Source organism: Gopherus flavomarginatus, chromosome 4 (genome assembly GCF_025201925.1).
Source record: "Gopherus flavomarginatus isolate rGopFla2 chromosome 4, rGopFla2.mat.asm, whole genome shotgun sequence".
In the NCBI taxonomy this organism is placed as follows: Eukaryota; Metazoa; Chordata; order Testudines; family Testudinidae; genus Gopherus; species Gopherus flavomarginatus.
Window position 1 is genome coordinate 131,058,852 of NC_066620.1, and position 19,716 is coordinate 131,078,567.

Genomic DNA, 19,716 nt, shown 5'->3' on the forward strand with positions numbered 1-19,716 from the left:
TCCGCTCCCAGAAGCGGCCAGCATCACATCTCTGCGGCCCCTGTGGGGGCAGAGGGCTCCGCGCGCTGCCCTTGCCTTAGAGTACCTCCCCCGAAACTCCCATTGGCCACGGTCCCCTGTTCCTGGCCAAAGGAAGCTCCAGGGGTGGTGCCTGCAGGCAAGGGCAGCGCACGGAGCCCTCTTACCTTACCCCCTTCCCTAGGGACGTGGTGCCGTCTGCTTCCGGGAGTGGCCTGGGGCCCGCAGTGTCACGGGGGTGGCAATCCTGCGGGCTGGATCCAAAGCCCTGATGGGCCAGATTCAGCCCGCAGGCCATAGTTTGCCCATTCCTGTTCTAAAGGACAGAGGTGTTCATGTCAGGGGGAAGGGAATGGTGACAACAGTGCACTTCATGGAGAATAAATCCCTTCTTTCCTTAACATTGTGAATACAGTCTGTGAAATGAGAAAACTAGAATGTCTAGACCCTTTGTATTTTTCCTTAAGACTTATCCAAATAGTTAAGCACTGGTAAAGCTTATCACTGCATGGGTTTTGTATGATATAACAGACTGCTAGTAGGTTATAACTGAAAGGATGTTAGACCAATCTGTGTGATGCTGCAGAGTCAATTTCTGTAATTATCAAAGCGGTCAGAGCTGTATATCAAACAGTAGCTTTTGAAGAGAGTGAAGGATACAGTCTACGGACACTGCTGCTTGTAGTCTTGAGGACTGGAAAAAAGAAAACACCCTCACTTGAAATGTGCTACAAGAGATGATATGTCTGTGGATTGTTTGCCAGGTGTGCACTTACAGGTCTGCCTGCAGAGATACCATGCCATTGAATACCTGGGGCAAAGGGATTATTTTATAATCTTGTTTTGTTTGAGTAAAAGGCGGAAGGCACAACATAGAGCAGAAAAAGGAAGACAGACAGAGGATGGGGAAATATTGTGGATATGAATGAGAAGTATGGCATTCTCTCTCCCTCAGTCTGCAAATCAAGCACCTCGGTGCTCCGTTTTGGGTGTGAAGGAGGCGAAGCTGTGAGCCTCAGACACTGGGATGAAAAGGAGGCAGAGATTCAAGGGATGTCAAGGCTCACAATTAAACCTTACAGCCCAGCCCTAGAAATCCCTGCCAGCAGAAGCGTGATTTCTTAACAGATGGGCTGCAATGTTCAGTTCATTTACTGGAGCTCTCTTTAACCCTTTAGAAGACGGGGGCTTGAAGTAAGCAACTTCAACAATATTAGTCGCTATTAGTACATGAGAGGGAAATAAAAACTGCATGGGGTATCAGAGAACCAAAGCCAAAATGAATATCAACTTATTTTTAGTTTTACTGTTTTTGCTTTACCCAGATTCCCCTTGGATCTTAATCTTCTCTTTACCACAGTTGAGAACTAGGAGACTACAATTCTTTGGCTGTTGTACAGCAGGATTATTGTCTAAATGTTGCTTATCAGGCAGCGCAGCCACACATTCCAACTACACTGAACAAGCACATCTGCCTTGCCTGTCCTGCTTTCTGGTGTTAAAATTGCTGTTAGTATGTTCATGCATGGAATGGCAGCATAGGTACATGCTCGACTTAGAGAAGTATCTACCACAGTGCCATCAAATCCTGTACAGAATTCCATCCGAGCATGGCCTTTGGAAAATAGCAAAGCTCTGTTTACAAAGGCTGAGGGCCCAATTGTGCAACCACATTTTACGGCAAATAGTACTAATTACATATCCACAGGCACTCTTCCATGGATTTCAGTGGGACTGTTTGCGTCATAAGATACTGTTCATTGTGAGGAAGAGTCAGTCATTTGGCTGTTAGCTCAAAATGTTCAAAGTGGTTCTTGAAAATATTGGCTAATCCCAGGAGAATTATTTCTGCTTTAGGAAAAAAAATACATAGGAAATGATTACATAAACCATTTTTAAAAACAGATCATTTTCTTCCCTCTTGAGGGTTTCAAAGTGTGGTGCTGCCTCTTTCTTGGCCTTTCCAGTGGTTGTCCCCCTTGGAGTGTGGCTAGATAAATATTAGCTTGAGCATGTGAGAATAAATTAGCCTGATCCTTCACTCTTACACTGGTTTTACTCTGGTGCAGCTCCACTGACTGCTGTGGAGTTACCCTGGTTTTTATGCTGGTGTAACAGAGCGAAGAATGAGGTCCAGAGGTGCGCCAGAGCTGGAACTCTTATCCAGTCTGCCTGTCAACTTTGCTGACTGAGCCTGAGTTTCATCTTCCAAAGATGACAACTGTTTTTGTTTTTGTAAAACTGAAAGTTGGCCTTCTTGATGAGCCTCTTTAAAAATTGCCTCCAAATTTGGACCCTCATTCACACAGCCAAAGTTGACAGCTACTCCGTTTTTGTGCTGAATGCTATCAGCACATGAGAATGTCTCTGCCTGTTAGAGGATATTTTCTTAAAATCTGACCCATAGCATATGTAAGGGTTTCAGATTCATTTGAGGGAATAGTCAGTTTTTCTTAGTTGTTGGCCAAATTTATTCCTATGTTGTACAGAGTTAAATGCAATTTAAACATATTTCTCAAACCCTTTAATAACACTTGGAAAAAAGATATCCTGTGAAGGATTAAAACATCATGATACAATTTACTGTACTTCACCTTTAGCTAACAAATACTACTTAGTGATTGTGGCATCACGTTTTACAGATAAATATACACAATTCCTTGACTAAGAACATTGGCTTTGAAGCATACAGTTGTTTGAATTGGTATTTGCATTTCTCTTGCAGAGGTACTTCAATATATATTAGGAGTAGGTAACCTATGGCATGTGTGCCGAAGGCGGCACGCGAACTGATTTTCAATGGCACTCACACTGCCTGGGTCCTGGCCACCCGTCCGGGGGGCTCTGCATATTAATTTAATTTTAAATGAAGCTAAGCATTTTTAAAAACTTATTTACTTTACATACAACAATGGTTTAGTTATATATTATAGACTTATAGAAAGAGACCTTCTAAAAACGTTAAAATGTATTACTGGCACGCAAAACCTTAAATTAGAGTGAATAAATGATGACTTGGCGCCAGGGCCGCCCAGAGGATTCCGGGGGTCTGGGGCCGTCCGCGGCAGGCGGCTCCAGTAGACCTCCCACAGGTGTGCCTGCACGTCTGCGGGAGGTCTACTGGAGCCACGGGACCAGCGGACCCTCCACAGCCATGCCTGCGGGAGGCCCACTAGAGCCATGGGACCGGCAGGGGGCCCCCGCACGGCAAAATGTCTAGAGCCGGCCCTGTTCGGCGGCGGGGGGCCCTTCCTTTCTGGGACCCGCCGCTGAAGTGCCCCGAAGACCCGCAGCGGGGGCCCCCCGCCGGTGAATTACCGCCGAAGCGGGACCCGCCGCCGAAGTGCAGCCTGCTCTTCGGCAGTAATTCGGCAGCGGGGGGCCCCCACCGCGGGTCTTCGGGGCACTTCGGCGGCAGGTCCCTGAACGAAAGGGCCCCTCGCCGCCGAATTACCGCCGAAGACCAGGTTGCACTTCGGCGGCAGGTTCCGCTTCGGTGGTAATGCGATGGCGGGGGGTCCTTCCGCCCCGGAGCAGAAGGACTCCCCCGCCAGCGAAGACTGGGAGCGGAAGAAGCTCCGGGGCCCGGCCCCGCAAGAGTTTTCTGGGGCCCCCGAGCGAGTGAAGGACCCCACTCCAGGGGCCCCGAAAAACTCGTGGGGGCCCCTGCGGAGCCCGGGGTCTGGGGCAAATTGCCCCTCTTGCCCCCCGCCTCTGGGCGGCCCTGCTCAGCACACCTCTTCTGAAAGGTTGCCGACCCCGATATATATTTTTGATATAGTAAACAAGGGTATGAAATACATGCAATCCAGATGTTCTTCTCTAGTTTGGTTGTTTTTTGAGCACCTAGAGAAAAAGAAATATTGAAGCCAGGGACTAAGGAGCTGGCTTCATAAATGTCTACCACTGGAGGTCAACACCCAGTTCAGCCTACAAACCTGCAGTATCTCAAATGAAGCAGAGAGAGATCCTTATTGTTTATGTAGAGTCAATAATCAGTTGGGTACTTTACAGTACCCCAAATAAACAGTTCCTACCCTGATGATTTTAGGGTACAGCTGTGTCTTCACTGCAAAGAAGCTGCTTTTTTACTAACGTGCGTTAGCTATCCTGCTGTAAAACCCTAGTAGAGACAAGGCACTGTAGTCTTTACCATTAGGTAGCTAGGTAAGGTCAGCACTTTTCCTCACATCTGTGGTTGACCTCACCTACTGTACCACACAGTAGAACTCAAGTGCCTTGTTTCCACAAGATGTTACAGCAGTGAGTTTATGTGGGTTAGTTATTCCATGGTAGTGAAGGCATAGCCTTAGACGAAAATTGTCAAGGTAGGGACAGCTTTACTTTGTGTATTGTACAGTACCAAGTGCATTGATGCTAAACACAGTCTAAAAGACGCAAAAGGTATGTGAGAAATTAGCTATGGGGTTGATTTTGAGGTTTGGTTGTGTTACAGCTATACATAGAACTCACTTGCTGTGGGTAGCTCAGAAGAAACGTATAGTGAAGGAATGTGAAGGCGAAGAGGGTGGCTCTATAGGACAGGGAAATAATTCATGCAGAGGAGGCAGCATGACTGTATACTGCAAGAACTGGGGAAGCTTTTACTTAAGGGAGATACCCTTTGGATCAGCATAGTAAAAGCTACATAGGAAGAGAAACCTAAATTAACCTGTGGAAAAGGTATAACAAATCATGGGTGTCTTGAAATATCCCAGTTTAATTTAGAGTGTGATTATGTGCTGTATCTTTAAAAGATGCAGCACAAAACTCAGCCCAGGGAAAAGGAGTAGGGGAGTAAACTAGCATAAAGCCATCACTGCACCCTCCTGATTTAGGCTAAAGAGGCTGAAATTTAGACAGCCCAAGGGGGCTAAGTTACAGAAACCTGTTCCCAGAGTGCTGTCCGCAGTCTCTGTAGCATGCATGCCCCTCCCCCTCAATCCTGCCTTCTGCTCCAGGGCTGACAAGGGAGTCCTTGGAAGACAGCCTGCAGCACTCTTCCTCAGTTTGGGCACGTCTTCACTGGCAAGATTAAAGCACTGCTGCAGCAGCGCTTTAACATGGCTTCTGTAGTCGCAGCAGAGCGGTGGGAGACAGCTCTCCCAGCACTCTTAAAAAAAAAAAAAAAAAAAAAAAAAAAAAAGACCCACCTCCATGAGGGACGTAGCTACCAGTGCTGGGAGCACGGCTCCCAGCGCTGGTGCACTCTCTACACTGGCACTTCACAGCGCTGAAACTTGCAGCACTCAGGGCGGAGTTTTTTCACACTCCTGAGCAAGAAAGTTGCAGCGCTGTAAAGTGCCAGTGTAGACAAGCCCTTTGTTTGCTAGCGGGACTTCTCTACAGGCCAGAACTGAGCTTTTAAATCTCATTTATGACACTCTGCCCCTTTTCCCCCAAAATAAAGGAGAGTGATTAGGAGTGAGAGACTCTGTCCAGGCTTTTCTAGGTAAACCAGATGGGAGAGCGTCTCTGTTTCTGGTCTGTATAGCTTTGGGCACCAGATTTGTATAGCTTCCCAGCAGCTTTAGTGATTCACATGCAAATCTCTTAATAACCTGAGACAGGAAAGAGATGTGAGGTCTTAAAATGGCAACATCCTTCACCAGTAACGGAGTGTGTTTTCTCACTCCTATGGTGGAATCAGGAGCTAATAGAAAAATTGTTTTTTAGAACGTAAGTGCAGATATTTTCGCTGGCCCAAATGCTAGTTCTAGAAAAAGTTTGAATGCGGCTGAAATCCAGGACAGTGAAATTTCTGCTGCCTAAAATAGGATGTTATTGAGCAGTTTATTTCCCAGACATACATTTTGTAAGAGAGAACTTGTAAAGGGTTTAGAAACCTACAAATACAACTGACTGTATGTGTTTAAGTAAAGTAAAAGGTTGGATTTTTATAGATGAGAAGTGAACTGTACAAACCATTTAAATATTCTGCTTTGTTAGAAATGGAAATACAACAGCCTTGTGCTAATGTAGAAGAAACAGTGAAACTGCCCTATCTAGATTCACTTATCCTATTAAAAAGTCTGTAGGAAAGTAAACAAACAGCATAAGAAGTACAAAATAAACGTAATGCTCTAAGTGATTCCAGTAAATCAAGTATCTACCTAGTAATACAGATGGATTCAAAGATGATTTTTTATCTTGGCACTGTCCCTTTTAAATTGATAGCTCATTTCATTTGAAACACAGTAAAGTTGATTGGATAAGTATGGATTCTGTAGCTATTGGCGGAGATATGAATTTCCGAAATGAATGCCAGGGGTAGCTTGAATGAGTCTCAGACTTTGTGAGAAGAATTCTTCTGGCTAACACTAGGATGACTAGCAATAGCCAGATTCATTATTTTATAGCTGGATTTTCTGGGATGGAGGCAGAATGTCAATATGTTTCCAGTTAGCACAGTACATGGAATTTGTTAATCTTTCCCACGTGTTAAAAAAAGGGAGAGAGGGAGGTTGAGAACTGTTTCTCCTTCCCCTCCCTCACTCTTTCCTTAGGCTTTTCCTTACAGCATATAGTCTGCTATCTAGTTTCCCCATGTACTGGCCTGCATAAAATAATACACTGGATAAAAATACTGAACTAATATCCCAGAATAACAAAATGCTAATTAATTTACATTTGGGAGGAAAGTTGGTGGTGATGGTGCTCCTTCTATCTGTGTTGTACTTGCCTGGCATGTGAAGGGACCCAGCCAACATAAAAATTCTAGAATGTAAACAAACAATATTTTTTTACCTATGTCTGGCACCTTCTTTATTCAAGGCTGAAAGAATAATTGAGCCTGTGAGGGACAAGAAGCACTGAAGAGATTTTTACACTAAAATATGAGGTGACTTGACCCAGCTGATTCAAAGATGAGAGTTTGAAAAATTAGAGGAGCTTGTCATCCAGCTTCTGTATTTCCCAGGGCATACCACCTTTTACGTGCCTGTCTCATCAATTGTAATCTCTTTGAGACAAGAGCTGCCTTTATGCTTTTGTGTATTATGTACATTGTACATTGGTGGCATGAAACAAATACTTACGGACACTTTGCTTGCATGACAGATTTTCACTGCTCTGATGGTGTGTCTCAAAAACAGTGAGACCTAGAAACTTCACCTTTGGTTTCTGGTGAAGGGCTTGCAGAGCACTGGGGTTTTTGCCATTTTCAAAAACTGGTGGGATGTATTTTGGAAGTTGCATGTTGACAAATGAGGCTCATCTGGATCTCCATTTGGTATGTGGCAGACTTTTAAGATATGCTAAAAGTCTGGCTGGCCTAGTGTGTTTAGAGTCTGAGATGCCTACAGAGTTTCTCAGCAGGACCCACGGGGTTAAGGATACTAAGTCTGCAGGTATGGCTTGGCAGAAAACTTGTTACAGTACTAGTAAGCCAGAATCCAAGCTACCATTTAAGGTGTTATTAATGTATATATATTCTGGTAAATACTTCTATATGGCAGAGGTACTGGATTTTTTCCTTTAAATTATTAAAAAAACAAGAAGAGAATCAAAGAATTTAGTTAAGCTGAAGTGAAGGTTGCTAATATGTTTTAGCTAGTTAGGGTGAATGATCTGTTGTTGGGGAGAAAAAATGGAGAGCCAAGGCACAGATAAGGAAGGCGGATGTCTGGCAGTGGAACACATAGTGGGGAATATATCTCATAGCTCGAGGAGTGGGATCATGGAAGAGCTCTCTCTCTACAGGGAGAGTTGGTCTCCTTGCGAGCAGGGTTGTTTTTTATATTTTACCCATCTCCTCCATCAGAACAAACTTGTTCTCTTTTGGATAAGAAGTAATAGAAGGAACACTGCTGTGTGTTCGAAACTACACTGGCACTAACCCATACCCTTAAAACTGCACTCCCATATGTAACCATTACAGTTTTCAGTCAAAGCAAGTTCTGCAGTTAATATCAAGTAGCACAAGATGAACAAAGTCAGATGCAGAACAAGGGGCTATAGGTCACCAATAACAAACTTCGGTACAAATATTAGAGATGCTATCAGTGATATCTGATAGTCTAAAAGCAGTGTTGTTTATATTCTTATTGAATTCTGCCCATATCATTTCTAGCAAGTACTAAAATATTTTTTTTAAATTCAGGCTCAAATTGAGCCTTTATAAAAGTCAATTTTCTTATTTTTTAAAAACTTTTAGGATTCTGGTTAGGAAAAAAAAAACTCTGCATACCAAAAGGCTGTAACAACTGTAAACAAACCTTTTCACAGACAATTGCATAACTATCTATTGACACATCACCACAGTCTGCCCTTTGTTACACTCATGACAATTCATTTGAAGTCAATGGAGTGGATATAGGGATATTCCTCAGAGCAGCGTTTTACTGATCTGTGGTTTAGATAAGTTCATTGCTTAGGAAGAAAATGGATCCAGTTTATACTGGAATAGTTATAAAGCTGGAACTGTTTGTTTTTGTTTTTTATTTTACAAAAAGGACTGAATAAGCTTGAGAAAAGTGTATGTATTATACATAAAGTCTATGTATTTTAACAGAGACCATTTCACATTGCCTCTTTGTAGGTATGAATAACCGTGAAGTCTTGGAACAGGTAGAACGTGGTTATAGGATGCCATGTCCTCAGGACTGTCCCAGCTCCCTGCATGAGCTTATGATCCACTGCTGGAAAAAAGACCCAGAAGAACGTCCAACTTTTGAATATTTGCAGGGTTTCCTTGAAGACTACTTTACTGCAACAGAACCCCAGTACCAACCTGGTGACAACCTGTAAATTCCTGTTCTACACAGACTGTCATTAACAGGTGTCCTCCCCGGCCCCCCATTAGCTTCCAACTCAGTGACCGGCTTCGCCAAAGTGCAGCATCTTCCAGCACCAGAATGCACATGAGCCTGAAGTTGAGAACTTCTACAGAACTTGTCCATGACCACTTGTCCTAATAATCTGAATGTCCTCTATGACAAGGAGAAAAACACTTGTTTTTTCTTAGTCAGAGACTCAGAAACTGCATTGTATTGATGTTATGTAAACTGCAAAACCTCTGTTCAGTGTAAATAGTAACTTAGTGCCAATAACTGATCCTAGTGCTTTCCTTTTTAAAGAATGCGAAACCTATGTGATTTTAACTGGTCTCCTCCCAATTCAGTTCAAAGTATTATTTTCCAAAAGTGGCCTCTTTGTTTAAAACTTTTTTTTTTCACATTTTAACAAAAAAGAATCAGGACAGGTGTTTGTTTTTTGCTTTTTTTATATATATAAATATAATATAATATATATACATACCTGTACATATAGTATATGGGTTCTGTTGCAGAGGAAACTCATTTCAGATTGAATGAGCCAGGCTGATGCAGAAGTACCCAGAACATAACATGTGTAAACTGGTAAGATTCTGAAAGCTAGTGATCTAATTTTTGGCATTTGCCAAGCATGAATTTTTTTCAATTGGATTGCACTTTTTGTTTGACTATGTACCTGTAGATGGTTGTAACTTTGCTCTTTCAGGAATCATGTGCTATATTTACAGTAATGTTTCCAATCTTTGACAAGCGTGTTATAATTTGTTCCTCAAGTTAAAATGAACATACTTAAATTAAGAAAAACCACACCATCACCTTTTGAACTGGAAGATTGAAACTGCAAGTTCTTGTATCAAAACATGTATACTGAAATGTTTCAAAAACTTTTATTTAATAAACATTGTAACCACATTCAAATGATCTTAAAACCATAGCATTTTAGTCATGTCCACCTACTAAACTCTTTATCATGCAACTAGGATTTTCTGTTTTATGTGTAACATTGCCCATTGTAAAATAAGTGTGTTAAATGTCCTGTACTGCTAATGAAATTACTTTCTATATGTCTGCGAGTTCTCCAGTGGAATTACTATGCACTTCTTTACATTTCATGGGGGATGCACAGAACAAAGTATTACTTTTTCAGCTGTCTATTTGTACCAGCCTTGAATGACTTACATTTAACCAAAAACAATTCCTTTCTATTTCTATTGAGTTTTTAATACTGAGTTGCAAATTTTAAAGTCTTAATTACATTTTGTTATGATTTATTTGCAAGTTTACATTTTAAAACTGTTTAACTTTCTTAATTTAGTAATTAAAAGAGAGCATTTTACCTTTGGATATTTGTTCTTTTGTTTAAATCATGGAGAGAAGAAGGGGAAAATACCATTTTGGCATCACCTTTAATAGGGGGTGTACTTGGCCATTTGTTTGTTGGTATCATTGTCCAAACTACAAAGCTAATATGGTTCAAAACAGCTGGAGTTCAATGTCAAGGATGGGTGAACATGTAGAGTATTTCACAGTTCTGTGTTCGGAAGAGCTATTTATTCTAGAATAGCTCTCTTGATTTCATCATTAATATTTGGGCATGTAAGTGTCACAGGAAAAGGTTGTTTTATGCATAGACAAATGGATCAACATTAGTCTTATTACTGCATAAGAATGTTGAAACTGTGTTTAGTCAAGTAATACATTTTGATGGTCAAAATGCAATTTTTATTGTTTAATATTTTATCTTAGGTTGTATAGTCATATTCTAAATATTCACATATTAATTTAATAGGCCTTCTTTCAATTACTATGCTAGTAAAGCAATAATCTGGTGAAATACAGGGAATGAGCTGTTCAGTGTTTGCAGTACTGATCATTGACTGAAAGGTTTCTTTCAAAGAAGCAGCTCTCAAATCTAGCCTTTATTGGTGTATAAAACTGTACAGCAGTGTTGCTTTCTATCAAACAAGCTAATGTTCTGTGAAAAAAAATTGCTCAAAACTTTGGCTGTGATTGCCACAAAAACTGTAGCAGTATTAATGTAACGTGTATTGTGCATGTGATATTTCTAGCCTTCTAACAATTGAATAATCAAGGTGACAGAATATTTTTAGGATTGTCTCATCATTGAAATCTGCCCAAATGAGTTATGTTCACCCTTCTCCCTCAGTCACCACCACCCTTAAAACCTACAGAGCTGAGTTCTTTAAAATAAGGTTAAAAATGATCTTGATACGCTGGCCAAAGCACAATGAGTTCTGATACAGTTGATTGCTGACACAGGCAAATCCTAAATAGTGCTCCCCAATTAACAAACTAAGTACAACGAAGCATTTTCCTGTTTGTTTCCTGTTCTTTTTAAGGATATGGTGCTATTAGCTGTGGTACCCAATACATGCACACAGGATGGGATTCATGCACTGGGAATGGCTAGGATTTTGTATGCATTTCCAGTTGGAAACAAATGTTTTGTTTATTTTTGGTTTTGGTTTTAATTTTTAACTCTTAGGTTTGTCACTTGGGCTACTTGCCAAGCCATGAGCACCACGTTGGACTCTGCTACATAACTTCTATGCAGACTGTTGCAGTTGCTAATTGAGAAATTCAGACATTTTCGTCTGGTAGCCATTCTTCTTCTGCTTGCTAGTATTAAAACAAAACAAAACTCTCCTACCTCCATGAAACAAAGCAAGTATTAGCAACATATTTAAACAAGCTGGTGACATTTATGTTACAAATTAATAAAAATCCTTTAGTGGGCACTGACAGACACAGAACTGTTCTGAAACTTCTGGAAAGGAACACCAATAAATTTTTAAAAATCACACTTTTTCACTAGTCAATGTTTTAAAATCTGCAGGATCAGAGAGCCTGCATCCAAGAGTATTAAAAGACTTGGCCGAGGAAGTCTCTGAACCATTAATGCTGATTTTTAACAAATCTTGGAACATTAGGAAAGTTCTAGAGTATGGGGGAAAAAAACAATGTGCCAGTATTTTGAAAGGATAATTAGGATGACCTGGATAACTATATGATCCAGTTAGCATGACATCAAACCAGGGAAACCTTATGGAATGGCTGTTATGGGACACAGTAAAGAATTAAGGGATGTTAACATGATTAATGCCAATAAACATGATTCTGTGGGAAATAGGTATTGTCGAACAAACTTTTTCTGTGTTTTGATGAAATCATACGTTTAGTTGATAAAGATGTTGACATAACATACTTAGGCTTCTGTAATGCATTTGACCTAGTCCCACGTAAAGTTCTGAATTGTAAAAAAAATTAGCACTATAGAAAATCAATATATCCTGTATTGATTAGATTAAAAACTGGTTAACTGATGGATCTAAAAAGTTGGAAATGGAGACTATTCCTCCCATGTGGGTGTCTCTAGTGGAGTACACAAATTTGAAAGTAGTGTAGGGCCAAGAAGATGGACCCACCATACCTACAAAGTAAATGGAGGACTGCCTACTTTTTGTTGGTTTAGTACATAACTGTCCTGCACTCAGACTCTGCAATAATTAAGTTAGTATAAATATTTATTGGGACCTAGAATTTAAAAACAAGATACGGTGGAAGTCTACAAGAGCTGCTATCACACAGTGACTCCTCTTTTAATATGTGTACTGTACTCATCAACCATTAAGAGGGGTTTTAGAGAGTGTTCGTTACAAACAGTATAGGTGGAAGGAAGTTTACCTTTTTCTCAGGTCATGACAGGAAGGGGACTATCCATCTTAAAAGAATAATTAGAGGTTGTTTGTAACTCTGGAATCACGTAGCATTTCTCCAGTCCCATTAGAAAGCAATTATAATGCCCAGTGATTAATTAATGTGCAGGGAATTCACCACTGAAAGGATTTCTGTAGTGTTAGTTGGAACAGGCCGCCGTACGATCTTAATTTAGGAAGAGAGACAGTTTAGCTGTACAAACTAAAGCAGGTTCAGATGTTAGATGTGATTTTACCTGTATTGGATGTTTGGTCTCACCTGTCTAAATCCTCAGGTCTAGTTACCCTGGAAATTTTCACAGCCAAACCGAGGGGAAGGGATTCTAGTGAATATATGAGGTGAAATCCTGGCACCATTGAAGGCAATGGGAATTTCTTCATTGACCTGAGTGGGGCAAGGATTTCTGTATAGAATAGTCACTTGGTTTTTCCAAGGAGCTTCAAACCAGACTCTGCATCTGTGGGCAAAAATATGTGCAAGTGACCAAAAAAATCAAATTTGTGTTAGACAAAGTAGAGGCTGTTGGTAAAAATTCAAAGCAGTAAATACACTAATCAATTCCTTCCTATTCTTCCCCTTTCTCCGAGAAATTCAACCTAGGAAAAACAAGAGAACAATTACTTGTAAGACATAAAAATGGACTCTGAAGAATAACTGATTAGAGGGAGGACAGTCTCACAGAGTAAACTCTAATTTTTGTGTCCAAGTACTTACACCTCTACCCTGATATAACAACCCAATATAACATGAATTCAGATATAACACGGTAAAGCCACGCTCCAGGAGGGTGGGGCTGCATGCCCCGGTGAATCAATGCAAGTTCGATATAACGCAGTTTCACCTATAACATGATAAGATTTTTTGGCTCCTGAGGACAGCGTTATATCGAGGTAGAGGTGTATGTGTTTGATTCTTGTCCCTAGAACAACAGAGGGTTAGAAGAGTTGTGGTAGCGGCATGCTCTGCTCCTGCAGTGTAGTGGTGGGTTGATGTATAGTAACCTATTCTGCTAATGCAAAGAGCAATATAAGCAGACTTCTGAGGGAGGCACATCCAGCCATCCATGGAGAGTAACTGCAGTTTGGGGCCTGTGGCATGGGTGTGCAGGGAGGAGCAAACAGAGGAGAAAAGAGGGTAGATTTGGAGACTGCCCTTCTGGGAAAAAAAATGGGTCACTAGCTTGCAGGCTGTGTTGAAAGTACAACATGTCATTTACAGACAGATTTAAAGGTTGCAGCACCAGCTGTGCTTGCAGGATCAATGTGTTTAACTCCAGCCAGGGATTCATGTAATCATATTATGACAATGTTGGTCGGTCTGTGCTCCAGTTTTTCATACCAGAATGTATCAGTCTCCTCTGTTTAACTAGAATATTATTTAGACAAGGCAGGAAACGGCAAGTGTGACTCACTATGGGAAAGTGCTTTCTAAATCTGAACGACTCTTAGCCGTATGGGTGCAGGAGGGGGAATTGATCATTCTGCCCATTTTCTGGAATAATTCAGTTTTAAGCCCCGGCAAATGGTGAAAAGAGCAAAGGTCAAAAGAATAAGATTATCCCCCCCTCCCCTCAGCAACAAAGAGAAGGTCACAGACGAGGTGAAGGCTCTGGTTTGCTCTTTCATGTTGTCAGTGTTGCTGCTGAGCCCCTGCTCTCAGCCTCCATGTACGATGCACATTTGTAGCTCTTGGTGCAGTTTGCTGAACGGTTCATCACTTCTGCTCACAAGATCCTTAAAGGCCTGGCACATACTTTTCATTTTAAGAAACATGGCTCACTAACAAAAGTACAACCTGGCTCACTGAAGCTGGGACTCACCCCTGGGCAGCAGGCCTTTCCAAAGGCCTATGGACCACTTCAATTCTACGCATGTCTGTGACTAAGCCCCAATTTTAGGCTGTCTTCCAGCCTCATTATACCATCTGTTTCCTCCAGTCAGGAAATACCACCTCAGGAATGATCCCTGGGTGGGGTAGAGCTGATACAAAGGGCCTACAGGGTGCACCCTGGGTGGGGGTGGCGTGAGGACTGTGTGGCCAGAATGCTCCAGCTATTCTACAAGTGTCTGTGCTTATGTTAAGCAGCCATGGGGCCCCCAGTTGGGCCCAGAACTGAAAGGTGACTCAAAGCAGCTCAGAATTGGGGGCTAAGGGCTCAGATGGTGCTGAGGGGCTGCTGCAGCCTGTGTGGCTGAACTTCACTTTTATCTTAGTTTTGTCTGTAACTTTCCTAAACAGTATTTTAAACAGGTCTGATTTAATATGTAGATTTTTTCTCCTTTGGAGAAAATTGTTTGTTTTTCTCTTTCTCCTCTCTTGGGAAGTATCTGTCAGGCCCCAACCTCTGGCTCATGCTCTCTCTAGAGAGAGATTCTGATTGTGTCCTCACTCCTCTTGATTGTAGGATCTCTAAATTACGTTGGGAGTGAAAGCATGAATGACTTGTATTCCAATAGTCAGCATACAGTAAGATCTATGGCAGTGCTCTCTTGCCAGGTCTGGCTTATCAAATAAAGCAGATTTTGGCTTAATAGAGCACTAGCCCTCTTTCTTTCATTGGGAGGGGTAAGAATACTCGCAAGAGACTCCAAACTGATGACATGAGTATATTAAGAGTGTGAGGTTAGTTTTAAAATAGAGAGAGATTTTAAAAAGAATGACTGTGTATGCTACTCTCCACTTCCCCTTTCGGAGGCATAGGGACTAAATCCAAATCTAATGCCGCTTCCTTCCACTCTACAGCTCCACATGTGGAAAGGATGTGTCTGTGTCCTGCAGGCTCAGTCCTGCAAGGTGCTGAGCCCTCTAGCACACCCTTCACTCTAAGCATGTGAGCAGTCTCATATCAATGGAGGCTTCTCATTTGCTTAAAGTTAAGCATCCAGCCTCTTTGCCGAATCAGCATCTTAAGTCCATGTAACAGTAAGTTATACATTTACTGGGGGGCAGGAGGGTTTAAGATGGGAAGAGTGCACTGACATAGCAATACAATTGACTAAATATATTATTACTGGACAGGCTTGCCAAATATTTTGCTGCCTTGCCAAGAAATATAACAAACTTCAGACCACCACGGTGCGCTATTCTGTACAGGCTCAGTCTGAAGATTCGGGGGAAATTGAGCAAAGTGATTTTTTTTATATATGCCTCAGACCTAGTCAACTAAATTTACATAGTGAATTAATGAGAGGAGGGGGAACTTTGGCCCCAATTTTGTCCCTACCAAACCCCCCTGCTATAAAAGTGCAGCTTGTGGTGGGGTCTGGGCATAATTGTCCCTTGCAAACTTTTTAAGATGGTGGTAACTGTGCAAACAAGCAGGGCATTGGGGGTCATTAGGCACCCAACACCTAAAGGTTTTGTGTGTTCTGGTGAATATTAGTGCACAGCTGGCGTTTACAAACGTGTTTAATTATCTGACTCTGCCATTGGCGCTACCTAAGGCAGATCAGATTTACAAGTAGGAACATTTAAGCAGAAAGCATAAGTGACGTGCCCAGGACCAGAGAGGGCATCATTTGAAGCTTGAATGAAGGTATTGGTTCTTCTTCGAGTGCTTGCTCATATCGATTCCAATTAGGTGTGTGTGTGTCGCATGCACATTCGTCGGAAGACTTTTTTACCCTAGCAACACTCGGTGGGTCGGCTGGGCGCCCCCTGGAGTGGCGCTGCTATGGCACTGGATATATACCCCTGCCGACCCAGCCACCCCTCAGTCCCTTCTTACCGCCCATGTCGGTCGCTGGAACAGTGAAGTGCAGCTTAGCTGACCTCCACTTCCCTAACTACTCGTCGTTCTCTCGTTCATTATTGTGTAGATAGTTGTAAACTTTTTATATAGTTATACTTAGTTTATCTGTTTATAGCATAGTTAGTGTAATATAGTTAAGAGGGGTTCCGAGATTAGCCCCTTCCCCGCACCCGGTGCCAGGGCCCATGCCCGGTTCACCGGGTTTCAAACCGTGTTCAGCCTGTCGCAAGCCGATGCTGACAGGAGATCCACACAACTCCTGTCTGAAGTGCCTTGGGGAATCGGACCTGACAACTAAGTGTCACATTTGCAAGGCTTTCAAGCCACGAACAAAAAAGGAGCGGGACTTCAGACTTAAACAGCTCCTCATGGAGGCGGCTTTCACCCCTCCGCCTTTGGCACCGAGCGCTGGTCAGTCGGCGGGCAGAAGCACCTCCTTGGCACCGGACCTCGCCGGTACTGCCAAGGCTTCTTGGCACCAGCCGTCACCGGCACCGAAGTCGGCTCCACACCGCTCCCTCTCCCCGAGATCAAGAAAGACTTAAGACTCCTGCTGCTTCTGTGCTGCCTGCACCGCAGCCAGAGAGCCCGTCTAAGTTGGATCGCCCGGCGCCGACACCCGCCGTGGCACCGACAACGTCGGCACCATCGATTCCAGTCCCACAAGGGCCGTCGAGTCCGGAGCCTGTTAGCTCCCCGGCGCGAGCCGCGGTAGAGGTTACTATCCCATTCACACCGGAGACGTTCTCAGTGGCAAGGGATCTGATGGCCATGACAGAGTCGACGCTGCCTCTACCCCCAGCACTGCCGGTGCGGGTAATACACTCTATAGGCAAGTCGGCCTTGATAAGACCACCTTCCGTCGGCACAGCGGACAGGCACCATTCATGATCATGGTCCCGCAGACGTTCTAGGTCCCGACGGCGCTCCCGCTCCCAATGCCGCTCGCAGTCCCGGCACCATTCTCCTCCTTGGTACCGGTCACACTCGCAGCACTGGTCAGTATCCCGTTTGCCGGCCCGCTACTCTCAGCACCGTTCTAGCTCCCAGCACTGTTCCAGGCACCGTGACTCCCGTAGCCGCTCCCAACGTCAAGCCTCGAGATCTCGGTCAACCTCCCAGCACCGCTCCGGTCGCAGGTCCCGATCTCGTTCCCGGTACCGGTCTCCGGTGCCGAGTAGAGCAAGGTCCGCTAGAGACAGGAACTCTGCCCAGGGCTTCTCTGCTCCTCCATGGCCATCCAGACACACTTCAGTGTCGTCCCACACGGACAGCTCTTATGCTCAGGACCGCGATTCGGATGTGCCCACCAGAGTCTTTCAGGAGGCCCAGACCCAGGACCAAAGCCCACATCAGTGGTCCTTCTGGACACCTTGGGCGTACCACCAGGCCCAAGATGCTCCAGTAGTTCCATCTCGCTCTGCCCCATCAGAGCACCGAGTGCCAGAGGCAACAGCTAGCCATCCCCCTCCAGCTGGTACGGAGGAAGCGCCAGTCCACCCACCGATCTCCCCGGTCCCACTGGAGCATGAGGTTGCCCAAGAGCAAGAGGCCACACAGGACCCGCTCGTCCCCGGCATCTCCTCTTCCTCTTCTCCAGATGAGGCGGTGGCAGGAACATTCTCCTCGGGCCCTCCTCCAATCGACCTGAGAGCCCATCAGGACGTCCTCAGGAGGGTAGCACTCAATATGAACCTCCAGGTGGAGGAGGTCCCAGAGATAGAGGACCCAGTAGTGAGCATTCTGTCAGTGGATACCCCCACCAGAGTGGCCCTACCATTTATTCGGACCATCCAAGCCAATGCCGACAGTATATGGCAATCTCCAGCCTCTATCCCTCCTGCGGCCAGGTGAGTCAAGCGTAAATACATGGTACCCTCTAGGGGGTACAAGTATTTGTATGTCCATCCTCCTCCCTGCTCACTAGTCGTTCAGCCCGTTAATGAGAGGGAGCACCATGGCCAACAGGCACCAGCCCCGAAGTCGAAAGAGACTAGGTGAATGGACCTGCTCGACCGCAAAGTGTACTCGGCAGGCACCCTACAGCTCCGGGTGGCAAATCAACAAGCCCTGCTCAGCTGCTATAATTACAACACCTGGGTGGAGGTGGGTAGGTTTATGGAGCTACTCCCTCAAGACTCCCACCAAGAGTTCGCTGCCTTCTTGGAGGAAGGGAAAAATGTGGCCAGAACTTCCCTCCAGGCCTCACTAGATGCAGCCGACTCAGCAGCCAGGACTCTGGCCTCGGGTGTTGCCATAAGACGCATCTCATGGCTGCAGGTTTCCAACCTCCCACCAGAGCTGCAGTATACCTTCAAGGCCTTGCCGTTTGATGGTAAAGGTCTTTTCTTGGAAAAGACTGACCCTAGACTGCAAAGCCTGAAGGACAATAGGGTCATCATGCATTCTCTAGGCATGCATACGCCGGTGACCCAACGAAGGCCTTTCCGTCCCCAGGCTCACTTTGTGCCTAGACACAGACAAGACTTTGGCAGGCGGCGCGGACGAGGTGGGCGTAGACACCAGTCAGAACCCCAAGGGGGCCAAAACCAAGGTCCCTCGAAACCACCAGCAGGACCAAAGTCCAACTTTTGAAGGTGCGCCCGAGGACGGCGTACCAGTTACAGGCCAGGATCCTTTTCCTCCCTTCTCCAACCGTCTCTCCTACTTCCTCCCGGCGTGGTCCCAGTTAACCTCAGATCTCTGGGTCCTACGCACGGTGGAATATGGATACCACCTCCAATTTTGTTTCAACCCCGCCCTCCCATCCTCCAACTCTGTCCCTCTTCAGGGACCTCTCTCACGAGCAATTCCTCTTGCAAGAGGTGCGGACGCTCCTCACCACGGGAGCAATTAGAGGAGGTACCAAAGGACGAAAAGGGCATGGGGTTTTACTCCCATTATTTCCTAATCCCCAAGTCGAAGGGAGGTCTCAGACCTATCCTAGACCTGCGAGGACTCAACCAGTTTATGATAAAGTTGAAGTTCCGCATAGTATCCCTGGGGACCATTATCCCGTCCTTGGATCCTGGAGACTGGTATGCTGCCCTCGATATGAAGGACGCATACTTTCGCATCACCATTTTTCCTCCGCACAGGAGGTACCTTCACTTCGTAGCCGACCGTCAGCACTTCCCGTTTACGGTCCTGCCCTTTTGGCCTTTCTACAGCCCCAAGGGTATTTACAAAGTGTGTGGCCATAGTCGCCGCATATCTCCGCCGACGTCGGATACACGTTTTTCCGTATCTGGATGATTGGCTCATCCAAGGAGCCTCCGAGACACAAGTCACCCAGCATGTGGGCATCATCAAGGACCTATTCGCATGACTAGGCCTGATGATCAATATGGAGAAATCCACTCTGGTTCCCACACAGAGGTTAGACTTCATAGGAGCTACCCTGGACTCCAATCTAGCCAAGGTCTACTTACCACA

At 44.4% G+C, this 19,716-nt stretch overlaps 1 protein-coding gene across 4 annotated transcripts in view; it reads left to right on the plus strand.

Moving 5' to 3' along the window:
* The window catches only part of FYN (FYN proto-oncogene, Src family tyrosine kinase), a 181,574-nt gene extending 171,440 nt beyond the window's left edge, over window positions 1-10,134 (plus strand). For all 4 annotated transcript variants that reach the window (XM_050949697.1, XM_050949698.1, XM_050949699.1 and 1 more), the window contains one exon: window positions 8,558-10,134. In XM_050949697.1, the coding sequence (XP_050805654.1) occupies window positions 8,558-8,766 (209 nt within the window). In that variant the 3' untranslated portion in view covers window positions 8,767-10,134. The remainder of the gene's footprint in view (window positions 1-8,557) is intronic.
* The last annotated feature ends 9,582 nt before the right edge of the window (window positions 10,135-19,716 follow it).